Source organism: Danio rerio, chromosome 8 (genome assembly GCF_052040795.2).
Source record: "Danio rerio strain M-AB ecotype USA chromosome 8, GRCz13ab, whole genome shotgun sequence".
Lineage (NCBI taxonomy): Eukaryota > Metazoa > Chordata > Actinopteri > Cypriniformes > Danionidae > Danio > Danio rerio.
Genome location: NC_141028.1, coordinates 61,272,838 through 61,287,792, shown reverse-complemented (window position 1 = coordinate 61,287,792; position 14,955 = coordinate 61,272,838). Strand labels below are relative to the sequence as shown.

General features: G+C 35.6%; 2 protein-coding genes across 3 annotated transcripts in view; both read right to left on the bottom strand.

Annotated features, from left to right (window-relative positions):
* mmp23ba (matrix metallopeptidase 23ba) overlaps nt 1-14,955 on the bottom strand; it is a 568,642-nt gene that overhangs the window by 370,473 nt on the left and 183,214 nt on the right. The gene's annotated exons all lie outside the window — the stretch shown is intronic.
* Nucleotides 1-14,955, bottom strand: part of cacna2d3a (calcium voltage-gated channel auxiliary subunit alpha2delta 3a) — a 104,967-nt gene that overhangs the window by 42,768 nt on the left and 47,244 nt on the right. Inside the window, exons 12-23 of one of the 2 annotated variants that reach the window (XM_087265618.2) lie at nt 14,815-14,893; nt 14,551-14,684; nt 12,976-12,993; nt 9,365-9,436; nt 7,802-7,882; nt 5,371-5,445; nt 4,268-4,351; nt 3,229-3,300; nt 2,029-2,090; nt 1,579-1,646; nt 335-380; nt 137-231 (exon numbers count right to left, since the gene is read on the bottom strand). In XM_087265618.2, the coding sequence (XP_087121744.1) occupies nt 137-231; nt 335-380; nt 1,579-1,646; nt 2,029-2,090; nt 3,229-3,300; nt 4,268-4,351; nt 5,371-5,445; nt 7,802-7,882; nt 9,365-9,436; nt 12,976-12,993; nt 14,551-14,684; nt 14,815-14,893 (886 nt within the window). The remainder of the gene's footprint in view (nt 1-136; nt 232-334; nt 381-1,578; nt 1,647-2,028; nt 2,091-3,228; nt 3,301-4,267; nt 4,352-5,370; nt 5,446-7,801; nt 7,883-9,364; nt 9,437-12,975; nt 12,994-14,550; nt 14,685-14,814; nt 14,894-14,955) is intronic. The other variant, XM_087265619.2, reaches the window with a different exon arrangement.

Below are 14,955 nucleotides of genomic sequence, written 5' to 3'. Positions count from 1 at the left end.
AGTGTTTAACAGTCGTTTCTGAAGGGTTTCTGGAATTGGTGGAAAAACAACTACAACAAGACATGCATGAACACAAACAAGCAAGAAATAAAGAGTCACTATTAGCAAAACTCGTCTCGGTCTGCAGGTCACTCACACTTCAGATGCTCTTCTCCATTGAAATACAGCTTAATGGCTTCAATCTGAGAGAGCACGGGATGGTCTGGATGTTCCTCTGTGTTACAGTATGTCCTGAAAAACATCAGTCACACACGCACGCACGCACGCCATATACTTCAATCGGCATACACATAAAGAGCTGAATAAAATATGTAAATAAAATAGCCTGCTGTACCATTCATCTGCTAATGCAACGTCTGGATGCTCCAAATCATGCAGCCCTGAAACAGAAGGACATGCATCTGTTTAGCAGAATCCCTGATCAGCAAAATGAACATTCATCACAATCAATCAATTATATATTCATTCATTTGCCTTCTGTTCAGTCCCTTTATTCGCCACAGCGGAATGAACCGCCAACTACTCCAGTATATGCATTACACAGCGGATGCCCGTCCAGCTTAATCAGGGGTCGCCACAGCGGAATCAACTGGCAACTTATCCGGCATATGTTTTACACAGCGGATGTCCTTCCGGCTGCAACCCAGTATCGGGAAACACTCATTCACACACACACACTCATACACTATGGCCAATTTAGTTGATCAATTGAGTGTGTATGGGTGTTTCCCAGCACTGGATTACAGCTGGAAGGGCATCCGCTGTGTAAAACATATCCTGGAATAGTTGTTGGTTCATTCCGTTGTGGCAACACCTGATGAATAAGGGACTGAGATGAAGGAAAATGAATGAATGAATGCTTTAATATTTACACTGTGGTTAAAGTTATTCTGTTAGATTAGTTCCAGTTTTTTTATTTTTAAATGTAACGCAATAGTGACGTTCCCTAACTGATTAGTAGGCCCACACGGAATCTGCGCACGCAGAATTCTGGAGATTTTCTACAGAATTTCGCAGAATTCCACAGATTTTTAGCCCATCATTAATTCTGTTTATTTACTTGTGTAAATGTGTGTAAATCTATATTAATTAAGTTTTTACATTAATTACAGTAATTTTATTGACTAATATGGAAATGTTCATCGGATTTTGGCACAATGCAGTTTGTGCAGTCACATTTTCAGTCTTTTTGTAGAGATATTATAGGGGAGACTTGTTTTGTTTACCAAATAAAGTCAATCTCATCGGATTTGCATTTTAAACATTAAATAAAATGATTTTATTTTTTATTTAACATAATAGGGTTTTAGTTATGATGCTCCCAAAATCTGCAGATTTTTACCAAAATTCTCACCAGAAATCGTCCGCAGATTTCGTCTGGCCCTAGAGATTAGTTCCTTTTATACCAATGTTACTAAGTGTTTATTTGCATTTATATAGTTATGTTAATAACAATGTTACAATGTTATACAGTCACTAACTCATTTACTATTTGATAGAAGTATCTAGTAACTATAACTAATTTTTTTGAAGTAACGTGCCCAACACAGGCAGAATTGTAGTTCCACGTATAGTTACCTTCTTCAACAGAGATATTTCCTCTGAAGACATATTTGCCGTGACCTCCAGACAGAGCCACTCCTAAGCTGAAAACCAGAGAAACATTGTGTAGTTATACTTATATTTACTAGACTTAATCTGTTGTGGTGATTCTACAGTTGCTATGGTAACACAACAACGGCTGTAATTGATCTGTTGTGGTGATTCTACAGTTGCTATGGTAACACAACAACGGCTGTAATTGATCTTTCGTGGCATTCTACAGTTGCTATGGTAACACAGCAACTGCAGTAATTGATCTGTTGCGGTGATGCGACTCTATTGTTGCTAAGGTTACTCAACAACTATAGTAATGGATCTGTTGTGGTGATTCTGCAGTTGTTATGGTAACAACTCTTTAATCTCCAGTTTTCTTGTTGTTTTACACTATACTTTGAATGTAAAGAAACAGAAACCAACATATATCACCTGAAGGGCGTTCCTTTAATGTCTGTGTAGTAGTAATCATTGTGAAGAACAAGCACCCGCTTCTGAAACACAAACACACACAAACACTATAAGAGAATGAAAGAAAAACTCTGTATGGTAGTGTCTTTATTCATAATAATATTATAAGTGCTGTTTAACATAGCGAGGACATTTCTCAGAATATTTCCTATATTTTTCTTCTGAAGAAAGTTTTATTTCTTTTAGTTAGGTTGAAATAAACAAACAAGTAAACAAACAATCAAGCACACAAACAAACAAACAAACAAGTGAATCAGTAGGTAACAAACAAGCAAGCAAACAAACAGACATGTAAACAAACAAACAAGTAAACAAACAAGCAAACAAACAAGTAAATCAGTATGTAACAAACAAGCAAGCAAGCAAACAAACAAACAAACAAACAAGCAAGCAAACAAACAAACAAACATGTAAGTAAACAAACAAAGAAAACAAACAAATAAACAAGCAAGTAAATAAATAAACAAAAAAGTTGGTAAACAAGCAAGCAAGCAAACAAACAAGTAATTCAGTAAGTAAACAAATGAACAAATAAATCAGTCAGTAAGCAAACAAGTAAACAAACAAACAATTAAATAAACAAGCAAACAAACAAACAAACAAACAAACGAGCAAACAAACAAGAAAACAAACAAACAAACAAACAAGTAAACAAACAAACACGTAAATAAAGAAACAAGCAAGCAAGTAAACAAACAAATAAGTAATCAGTAAGTAAAACAAACAAGCAAGTAATCGAACAAACAAGTAAGCAAACAAAGAAACAGGTAAACAAACAAGTAAATCAGTACGTAAAATAACAAACAAGCAAGCAAAAAAACATTTAAATAAACAAGTAAACAAACAAACAAACAAACCAGCAAGCAAACAGGTAAGTAAATCAGTAAGTAAACATACAAACAAGCCAGTAAAACAAACAAACGAATAAATAAGTAATTAAAGTAAAAAAACAAATCTAAAAACTTTAAATAAAAAAAATTAGCTCCCTGAAGAATGTCGAGTTTTTGGGATGTTTTTTTCTGATTGTCTACAGAACAAACCACTGTTCATTATTTTGTCTTCACTGTATGCGTGTGTGTGTGTTTGTGTGTATGCGTGTGTGTGTGTGTGTGTGTGTGTGTGTGTGTGTATGTGTATGTGTGTTTAGGTGAAGTTTCTTGCCCCTTTATCCACAGTTTTCTTGACTTTCATAGAGAAGCTTCCCGTCTGTCTGTTCACCATAGCGTTACGCAGCTGAGAGAGAAAAAGCACATCTGACAATCAAACAATGAAACACATCCGTACATCAATATCCATACATACATTTTCATTAACAGGAATTTAAAGTTGTGTGCTACTGAACTGATAAATGATTGATGGTAAAACTCATCCACAACAGCGCTGGAATCGACTCCTTTTTTTACTTTTCTCCATAATAAAAAATAACATTTCATTACAGTCATACAGAGGTTTTCTGGACAGTCCCGAAAACACCTGAACACGTTTTTCTGGTGAATCTCCCGATCTTAAATAAAAGAAATAGATGTATTCTCTGTGTGCATGTAGTTGAACAGCAGGACATGCAGCAGAAGCACTGCGGGTGTCCTGAACATATGTCTCCTCCCACACTAATGAAGGCTGAGAACAACTGCAGACGCTTAAAGGCCTTTTAATGTGTGCTCTGTTCAGTGTTTGATTACAAAACACACTACATGAAAATATCAAATCAAATAAAAACTTTCTACACAGATAGATAGATGGATGGATGGATGGATGGATGGATGGATGGATGGATAGATAGAACGATAGAACGATAGATAGAACGATAGATAGATAGATAGATAGATAGATAGATAGATAGATAGATAGATAGATAGATAGATAGATAGATAGATAGATAGATAGATAGATAGATAGATAGATAGATAGATAGATAGAAAATGAGTTATTAAAACTATTATGATTATACATGTGTTGAACAAAATCTCTCCATTATACAGAAATCGGAGAAACATTATGAAGGAATTAAAATGTATTAGGAGGCTAATCATTTTGACACACACATATATATATATATATATATATATATATATATATATATATATATATATATATATATATATATATATATATATATATATATATATATATATATATATATATATACATACATACATACACACACATTATATATGTTTTTTTTATTAATAATCACAGACACCTCGTCCTCCTTGTCCTCCCACTCCACCTCGGACAGATCTGCGCTGCTGTAACTGGACTTTCTCCTCTTTTTCCCTTCTTCATACTGAAAACACAGAACAGCAGACATATTGAGAAACAAGTGACAATACAATATATTCATTCAAATCAATTGGTCTCTATGACTAATGTAAATGAATGCCTGTTGCATAAAGGTTTATTAAATTATAGCCTTTCCCTGGATCTGTGTGTATATGCATATGTGTGTGTGTGGGTAAATACTGCCCTCTGCTGGTAGAATTAAACTACAGGGAGACTCTTTTTAAATGAGAATAAATTAAATTAAGGGTTTTCTGTGGCAATTCTTGCTGGCTACCAAAATAGCAGTACATTTCACAGCATTTTTGGGGGTCTAAATAAACAACTGCTTTAATAATGCCTGCAGTTGACTGAGACTTCTCTCAGAACTGACTTGAGGACAGTTATCACTCTTCTGAGGAGATGTTATTGAAGCTGCCAACACCCAAAGCATGAGTGCTGCTACTACTGTAACCTTAAAACATTATACAAAACTCATGCATTCATTTTCCTTCGGCTTAGTCCCTTATTTAACAGGGGTCGCCACAGTGGAATGAACCGCCAACTATTCTAGCATGTTTTACATGCCGCAAACCAAAACATTCTAACAATGGGGTAAGAAAAATAAACTTACGCCAAGGTGAAAACAAGATTATTTTTCTTCCCCTATTGTCAGATTATTTTGCTTTCTTTAAGAAAAAACTCTTCATTTGGACTCATTATTTCTGAAAACAACACAATAATTAGTGCTTGTCTAGAAAATGCTTCTTAATTTAAGAGAATTTAGATATTAGGACTAGAAACCAGACAAAAACTCTTGAGTAAAACAAGTTAAAGTTGTCTTTTCCAGCGCTTTCTCTCTCTCTGACTGCCGAACGGCTTTGTTTACGGACACACTGTTGACCCGCGCTCTCTGATTCTGCATTTGTGGCTGTGAATGGAGTGTTTCCTCGTCTCATCTTCTGTCAGACCCTCTTTAGTGTGCACAGCTGTCAGCACAATGGCTCTGATGAGACGCTCTCTCCATTCCCTTCAGACATACATTACCAGCGGCTGCAGGTCCGGATGGGTGAGGATGTATCCGTTGTTGGTGATGGCAAAGGCATACCCATGGATTCCCAGCTGAGAGCAGACAAAGAAATAAATGACAGCCATACACAGATACTGTCACATATTTACAGTGCTATAGTCTCCAGCTCTTTAAAGACACCATCAGTTTACCCCTCTTACTTATTCTGCCCCTTTTTACAAGATCTAAAATGTGTCTCTGATGTCTCTAGAGAGTGTGTGTGTGTGTTTGAGCTGAGAATAGCACACAGCTCTCCAGCTCTCTGAAACTGACCCTTTCAGGCTTTGCTCCTAATAGTGGAGTTTTGGTGACTGTCGCTTTAAATGCAAATGAGATTGTGCTCTTTTCAGAAGAGGGCGGAGCTATGAACGCACTATGTGTCAGCATAGTGGCAGATTCAAACACTAGACTAATGTCATATGCTAATGAGGGAGAGATGTGCACTAGTGGGCGGGGCTTTCCCCCTCTGATGACATGTACAAAGGGGGAACGTCAATCAAAGTGTTTCTGCAGACTGATTTGATCAAGTCTGATTATAGTAAATAAAACTAATTAATGTTTATCATTAGAGGCTGGAGATATTCACACATCACTGCCACACAACTGGGATTAAACCCCTTACAGAAGTGAATTTTGCATGTCAGCTCCTCTTTAAGATGTCATTTTTTATACGGGCTGCTTTTGGTATTTTGTGTTTCAATAATAACGCCAAGGTGGTCCAATCAGTGAGGCCGATTGTAGACTCAGAAGTAAACGCCCACTGCTCTGACTGGCTGACTGATTTGCATATTTGCATGGCTAAACAGGCAGTGCAGTAGAAGGCGGCATCAATCTTTGGTGGAGGCGGAGTTTATGCATCCTATGACACAACAGATTCCAGAACATGTGGTTGTGTCTTAAATGAGACCTATTCTGCCCCTTTTACAAGATGTACTTTAAGTCTCTGATGTCTCTAGAGTGTGTGCGAAGTAATAGCACACAGATGATGTTCTCCAGCTCTCTGTAACTGACCCTTTCAGGCTTTGCTCCTAATAGTGGAGTTTTGGTGACTGTCGCTTTAAATGCAAATGAGATTGTGCTCTTTTCAGAAGAGGGCGGAGCTACATATGCAAATGTGTCAGCATAGTGGCAGATTCAAAAACAATCCTATGCTAATGAGGGAGAGATGGGCACTAGTGGGCGGGGCTTTCCCCCTCTGATGACTTGTTTAAAGGGAGAATGTCAATCACAGTGTTTCTGCAGACTGATTAGAACAAACGTAATTAATTAATATTCACCATTAAAAGCTGATTATTTTCACACGCTGCTGACACACTGCTGTGTTTAAACCCCTAATGAAAGTATTTTTTGCATAACAGGTGCACTTTAATGAAAAACTCACTTATAATTGACTCAGTATTTCTGAAAACAAAACCATATTTGATAAAAATGCTTCTTGATTTTGAAATATTTAGTTATTTGGACTAGAAACAACACAGCCTTATTGTGGCTTCTGCAGCGTCTATTTCGTCCTCAGAGTTTTCCTCTTTTACTCATGAAGACAGCAGTTTATAAGCAGAGCACTTTGATTTTAAGTGTGAGCAGTTCAGTGAGACGCAGCACTTAACACACTTACTGTGCTCATTATCAACCATCGCAGTCACTCAACCATGTGTGTGTGTGTGTGTGTGTGTGTGTGTGTGTGTGTGTGTGTGTGTGTGTGTGTTTCAGGACAGATAGTGACTGTAATTATCAGCTCCCTGCTGAAAGTCTCACCTCTATTTAGCATTTTATACTCGTACAATGTGTGCGTTTGGTGTAGGTATTCCTGCATTGTGGGGACAAAATATCCCCAGAAGAATATTAATGCATAATTATAGTTTTTTATTATCTGGTGGGAAAAATAAAAAACCTTGTGTATAAACACTGTAATAAATGCTGGTTTTAAAGTAAAAATGCTGAATTTAGGGGAGAACGGACAGAATGTTCAATGAAATGTCTATGAAAGTCACCATAAAGCATTCAAACTGTGTGTGTATATGTGCATGCATGCATATGAGTGTGATTTGTGTGAGTTTGCATGTATGTGTGTGCCTGAGAGTGAATGTGTGTGTGTGTTTGAACCTCAGAGTGAATGTGCGTGTGTGTGTGTGTGTGTTCTTCGCTAGTATTGTGAAATGACTGATTGTTTGTTGGTTATATTAATGTATGTCTGCACTTGTAACCATATTATGGCTTTTAATAGTGTAGCAGAGGCTTTTAATGGGATCAAATCAGTATAAAACCATTTGCTTTGTAAATATATCTCCACTCAAGTGCACATTCACTAGGAAAGGGTGATGCAGACAGGCTTATGTTTCCTTTCCTTAATATGTTGTCCTCTACTGAACAAGTCTTCATATAGAATCATCTGACGTGTGTATCGTGTACCTTGTATTTGGGGATGGCCTTCAGGATTTCTGACACTGGTACATCTGTGCCGACCACTCCAAGAAGAATCCCTTTATTCCTCTGAAAACAACCAACATGAGACAACATAATACAGCAAACCACTTATCATGTTCTAGTGATTCACATTTTGATATTAGGTCTAATAGCATTGATTTCTGAGCATACCGCTCATCAAGTTTTTAGTGTTCGTTTTGGATGCTTCAATAAATGATTCAGTTTTATAATGAATCGTTCGAGTCATGATTCAGTGCTTCAATCATAAAGAGCCTCATTTCTAAATGAATCAGTTATATTTTAAACGAATAGTTTGAATGAATGATTTTGTTTTTGAATGAATCATTTGAGTCAATGATTAAATAATGAAATTATCTTTTCATTAAAGAGTCACTTGCCTCACTTCACATGTAGAGAGTGCCTCATTTCTAAATGATTCAGTTATTTTGAATGTATAGTTTGAATTAACACATCTGTTGCTAAAAGAATCGTTTGAGTCATTGATTCAATGATTCATTCATAAAGAGTCACTTGCCTCACTTCTAAATGACTCAGTTATTGTGAATGAATAGTTCGAATTAAAGCATCTGTTGCTAAAAGAATCGTTTGAGTCAATGATTCAATGATTCATTCATAAAGAGTAACTCATCTCATTTCTAAACGACTCAGTTATTTAGAATGAATAGTTTGAATTAAAGCATCTGTTGCTAAAAGAATCGTTTATGTCAATGACTCAATGATTCATCCATAAAGAGTAACTCACCTCATTTCTAAATGACTCGGTTATTTTGAATTAAACCATCTGTTGCTAAAAGAATCGTTTGAGTCAATGATTCAATGATTCATTCATAAAGAGTAACTCACCTCATTTCTAAATGACTCAGTCATTTTGAATGAATAGTTTAAACTAACGCATCTATAGCTGAAAGAATTGTTTGAGTCAATGATTCAATGATTCATTCATAAAGAGTAACTCGCCTCATTTCTAAATGACTCTAAATGACTCTAAATGAGTTATTTTTTCCACCAAAAAGTTTCAATGAACGATTTTGTTTCTGAATTGAATCATTTGAGTCAACAATTAAATGATTAAATGATTCATTCATTAAAGAGTCACTTGCCTCATTTCTAAATGAATCAGCTATTTTGAACAAATAGTTTGAATGAGTCGGTTTCTGAATGAATGATTTAATCAATGATTTAATTATCTATTCATAAGATCCATCACATGCTTTATTTCTAAATAAATCCGCTATATTGAACAAATCATTTGAGTCAATGACTCAATGATCCATTCATAAAGACAGTCATGTGCCTCATTTCTAAATGAATCATCTATTTTGAACGAATAACTTGAATAAATGATTAAAATAATCGATCAACCACCGACTGGAAGTGATTTAGTCATTGTTTTCCAATCTCCTACGTTACAAAGTTGTTTATTAATTTGAACAGAACCAGAACTGATAGACAGAATGAGACATTTCAGAGGATTCTCAACAATATTAACAATTACCACCCCAGCAGTGAGAGCTTATGATCACTCACGGTCTCGTTTTTGGTGCTGAACACAGGCATGGCCACGGTAGTCATGAGCACTGGACCCTGAGCGTCTTCCAGCTACACAAACAAACACACACACACACACACACACACATCAGTGACATTCATTGCCTGCTACAAGTGCTTTTCTAAACGTGACCTAAACTGAAGAAAAGCCTGCAGCTTTTACTCCCAGTGCAAACAAATCAAAACTACAGAAACATCAAGCTTCTGTAGGTAACACTTTACAATAAGGTAGTATTAGTTAATGAGAGAGAGAGAGAGAGGTTACACAAACAAAGCTAAACCAAGAGCAAGGAAACATGAGGGTACACGTATGAAACACTAAAGATCACATGACATGATTCAACCAAAGAGAAACCAGACACATGACCAATGAAGAACAAGACATTAGACTAACTCAGCCAATGAACACACACACACACACACACACACAAAGGGGCACATGGCGAAAGCAGGACAGGAAACAGGTAGACTAAACTACAAAATAAAAGACAAGACAACATGGCACACCTTACAGCCACATATAATTTACTATAATAAAGTATGCGTGAAGATAAAGTATGATCAAGTAAACAATAACTAGAAGAAGGTACAACACTTCATCAGAACTAATACACTGTAAAAACCACACAGTTCACCAAAGAGCACGTGAACACTGAGCATGCATAATGTGAGAGTGAGGTGCAATGAATCCCCGAGCGGGACTCATGCTCAGGTGTGGACGGATGCGGCGCAGCTGCGGATAAACAGCCTCATCATCTGCATCCAAATACAAAATGGCAGTGTTTGCTTCCCCTGACAGCAGAAACACACATGCATGTTCACAGCTCATGCACAAACACTCATCTGATGAAGTCATGATCTGTAAACACTCCGACAACACACACACACACACACTGCACTAAAAACATTGGTGGACTTTACTTTAAAAAAAGCCTTAAAATTAGTCCATAAATAAACACTTTACAGTCAGGTGGTGTTAGTTAATGCATTTACTAACATGAAAAAACATTAGCATTTATTACAGGATTTGTTCATGAAAATACAGTGAACTCTTGGTGCATTGACTAATGTTAACAAGCATGAATTTGTATGTTAATAATGCATTAGTAAATGTCGAACTGTGATTAATAAATGCTGTGCAAGTATCGTTGATTATTAGTTCATGTTAGTAAATGCATCAACTAATGACACCTTAACGTAAAGTGTGAGCAAATTAACTACAGCATAATTTAAACATATTAATCATTTAGGTCAGGGGTGGCCAACCCTGTTCCTGGAGAGCCACCCTCCTGCAGAGTTCAGTTGCAACCCATATCAAACACACCTGTCTGTTATTATCACGTGGTGTTCAGGTCCTAATTAATTGGTTCAGGTGTGTTTGATATGGGTAGCAACTGAAATCTGCAGGAAGGTGGCTCTCCAGGAACAGCGTTGGCCACCCCTGATTTAGGTGAACTTATAACAATTCTACAGGTAAAGACAACACTCATCCTCTTATTAAAGTTATATATGTGTCAACTATTTTCCAAGTGTTGTTTAACAAAAACAACATTTTCAAAGTATTTGCTATTATTATTAATATTATTATTTTTTTTCTTCTGGAGAAAGTCTTATTTCTATAAGTTAGGGCTGTAATAAAATAAAACAGCACACATATACAAATAAATAAAGTTTAATAAAATAAAAATAAATAAAAATGCTAAAGTCAATCTATTAGATAATTTAAAGCAGGGGGTCACCAAACTTGTTCCTGGAGATTTTAGCTCCAACCCTAATCAAACACACCTGAACAAGCTAATCAAGCTCTTACTAGGTATACTAGAAACATCCAGGCAGGAGTGTTGAGGCAAGTTGGAGCTAAACCCTGCTGGGAAACCGGCACTCCAGGACAGAGATTGGTGACCCCTGCTTTAAAGTGATAGTTCACACAAAAATCTGAATGTACATGTTTTACTTGTGTCAAATCTTTCTGTTGAATGCAAAAGAAGATATTTAGAAAAATGTTCAAGCAATGGAACTTTCAGGAACTTCCATCAATGATTCCAAAACAATATGGAAGTCAATGGTTACTGATTTTCAGCATTCTGCAAACTATCTTCTGTTGTGCTCAATAGAATTAAAAAACTCATAAAGATTTGGGAACACTTGACAGAGAGTAAACGGTAAGTTTCATTTTCGGGTGACCTGTTCTTATTGATAGGACAGTGGAGATTTACAGACACGAAAGAGTGGGGAGCAGAGTTAGAATCAGCACCTCGAGCCGGGAATCGAACTCAAGTCACTGCAAGCACTATATATATATATATATATATATATATATATATATATATATATATATATATATATATATATATATATATATATATATATATATATATATATATATATATATATATATGCTATATGTTGATGAACTAACCACTAAGTCAGGGCAAACTCGGGCTGTTGTGCTGCATATTTATGGTTCCAACCCCAATTAAACACACCTGAACCAGCTAATCAAGCTCTTTCTAGGTATACTAGAAACTTCCAGGGAGGTGTGTGAAGGGAGCTGGAGCGACCCTCCAGGACTGAGTTTGGGCACTCCTGTACTAGGCTATTGGCGATGATGACATGAACTGTCTCTTTATGAACTGTTTTTTTTTTTCAATTGACTACAAAACTAAGCTCCTCTCGTCCAATAACTTGCCTTATTACCCTAATTACCCTAGTGAAGCCTTTAAATGTCACTTTAAGCTGAATACCAGTGTCTTTAAAGTATATCTAGTCTAATATTATGTGCTGTCATCATGGAGAAGAGAAAATAAATAGTTTAGATTTGTCGAAAAGCATCTGTTAACAAGCACTGAAAAAGTAAAGGCTATCTTCAGCTGTGCATTTTCACAATATTTTTTATGGAAGAGAGATATCACGGTAAACTGTGTGAGATCTGCAGAATTCCTCCTGGTTTTCTGTCTCTGCGGGAGTAAATGGCCTGTGAAATGATGGAGGATTGTTCTTGGTTGTGGAGAGAATTTTTAAGCACAACAACAGCTCAGATTCAGAGACACACACTGCAATAAATGCTCTTAATACTTAAGTTTTAGTCTAGTTTCTATTCCAGATATCTGAAAATTCTTAAATCAAGAAGCATTTTCTAGACGAGCGCTAAATATAGTCTTGTTTTCCGGAAATAAACAGTCAAACAAGCAAAATAATCTTGTTGATGGTTCATTCCGCTGTGGCGATCCCGGATTAATAAAGGGACTAAACCGACAAGAAAATGAATGAATGAATGTTTTCTGGGGAAAATGGTGACGTGTTCAATACTTAAAGCATCTCCCCTGCTGCACTTTTATGTATTTTATCCAAGTAAAAAAAGTATGACCAAGCCATTTCTCATCATACACACAGACACACACACACACACTCACACACACACAAAGGACAATCTGAATCCAGATACACTGTGAAATCAAGTATGCAGCAAGACACAAACACTGAAATAGAGGAGGAAATCTTCAGACAGTATGCACAAACACTCATGATCATGATCGCTCAATGAGTTCATGTGTGGTGAAGAAACACCGTTAATCACGATCAGATTTTACCTTCTGAGCCTGCGAACGCTACAAAGACAAAACACAAACTGCCATCAAACCATTGTGTGGACACATTTATTAGAGCTGCTCTGAAAGATGTGTCTGGATAGGAATCATTTACTCTTTGGGTTTGGTCTTTTATTTTAATATGACTTGATTTTTATCGACACTTTGAGTTCGCATAATGTTAGTTAATGTATTTACTAATGTAAACAAACATTAGGAATACATTTATTACCGTATTTGTTTATGTTTGTTATTGTTAGTTAACGTCAAGTCACAGTGTATTACTATGGAGCCAGATCAGTCTCAAAAATAATACAATGACAAAAATAAAACTCATACATGCACAGCACAATTCACATTTACTAAATCCAGTTCGTAAATTCAAAATACAATACAAAAGTGTGCAAATCAAATTTCTAAATTTAAAACACCATTCATAAATATGCAAATCCAAACCATTTGATGAAATATTTGTAACTTTTACTCGTGAATTTACAAATTGTGTTTTTATTTATGAATTGGATTTGCGCACTTATGAATGGTGTTTTGAATTTCGAATTGCATTTTGAATTTATAAATTACGTTTTGAATTTACAAATTGTGTTTTAATTTTACAAATTGTGTTTTGATTTTATGAATCGAGTTTTGAATTTATGAATTGAGTATTAAAATTCCAATTGCGTTTTGAATTTATGAATTACATTTTAAATTTACGAATTAAGTTTTAATTTTACAAATTGTGTTTTGAATTTATGAATTGTGTTTTGAATTTATGAATTGCGTTTTGAATTTATGAATTGTTTTGAATTTACGAATTGCGTTTTGAATTTCTGAATTAAGCATTGGATTTACGAATTGAGTATTGAAATTCGAATTGTGTTTTGAATTTATGAATTATTTTTTGAATTTACGAAATGTGTTTTAATTTTACAAATCATGTTTTGAATTAACGAATTGTGTTTTGAATTTATGAAGTGCGTTTTGAATTTATGAATTGTGTTTTGAATTAACGAATTGCGTTTTCGATTTATGAATTGAGTTTTGAATTTTCGAATTGAGTATTGAAATTCAAAATGTGCTTTGAATTTATTAATTGAGTTTTGAATTTACTAATAGAAATTTTAATTTACAAATTGCGTTTTGAATTTACGAATTGCGTTTTAAATTTACCAATTGAGTTTTGAATTTACTCATTTAATTTGGATTTATGAACTGAGTTTGGAATTTACGAAATGTGTTTTGAATTACAAATTGAGTTTTAAATTTATGAATTAAATGTTGTGAATGTGAATTGTGAATTCTAAATGTATTATTTTTGAGGCTGATCTGGCTCCATACATTATCTAATGTTCCCAAACACAGCTTTGGATTAGTAATAATACATGAATGTTAAACAATGATTAATAAAAGCCTTGATAACGACATTGTGGAGTTTTTCAATATTATCTCTGTAAAAAGGATTGTAAATAACTGATCTGTTGTACTCTCCCATTCACTGTGCTCTGAGTTCACCAACTACCAACCACTTTTGCTGCAGAGAAACACACACATGTGAAAAAGCTCCACTGAGAGACTCACAGTGTTGTCGATGTAGGCTTCAGTCCACACCATGTCATGCTCTCGATCGATGACTTTCGGCCGACTGAGAACATGCAGATACTTCATCACGTTCTCCTGTACGTCCGCCAGCGTGGAGATCTGGGTGAAGTAACCTGACACACAACACACAAATCCATCAGAAATAAACAAAGATGCACTGATGTGAACATGCGCACACACATACACATTGACTTGTGACCCAGACATGTGAAAGAGGTTCAGAAACACATGAGTAAATCTGACCTTTATTAGCGCAGGCCATCCACTTCAGGTTATCAGCGAAGGCAGACTCTCGACCAATCAGGTAAGGGAAAACACGCACCTGTCGACAGGAGACTTGGCCTTATCTGACAGTCACGCTAAAGATAAAGCTAATGAACAGAG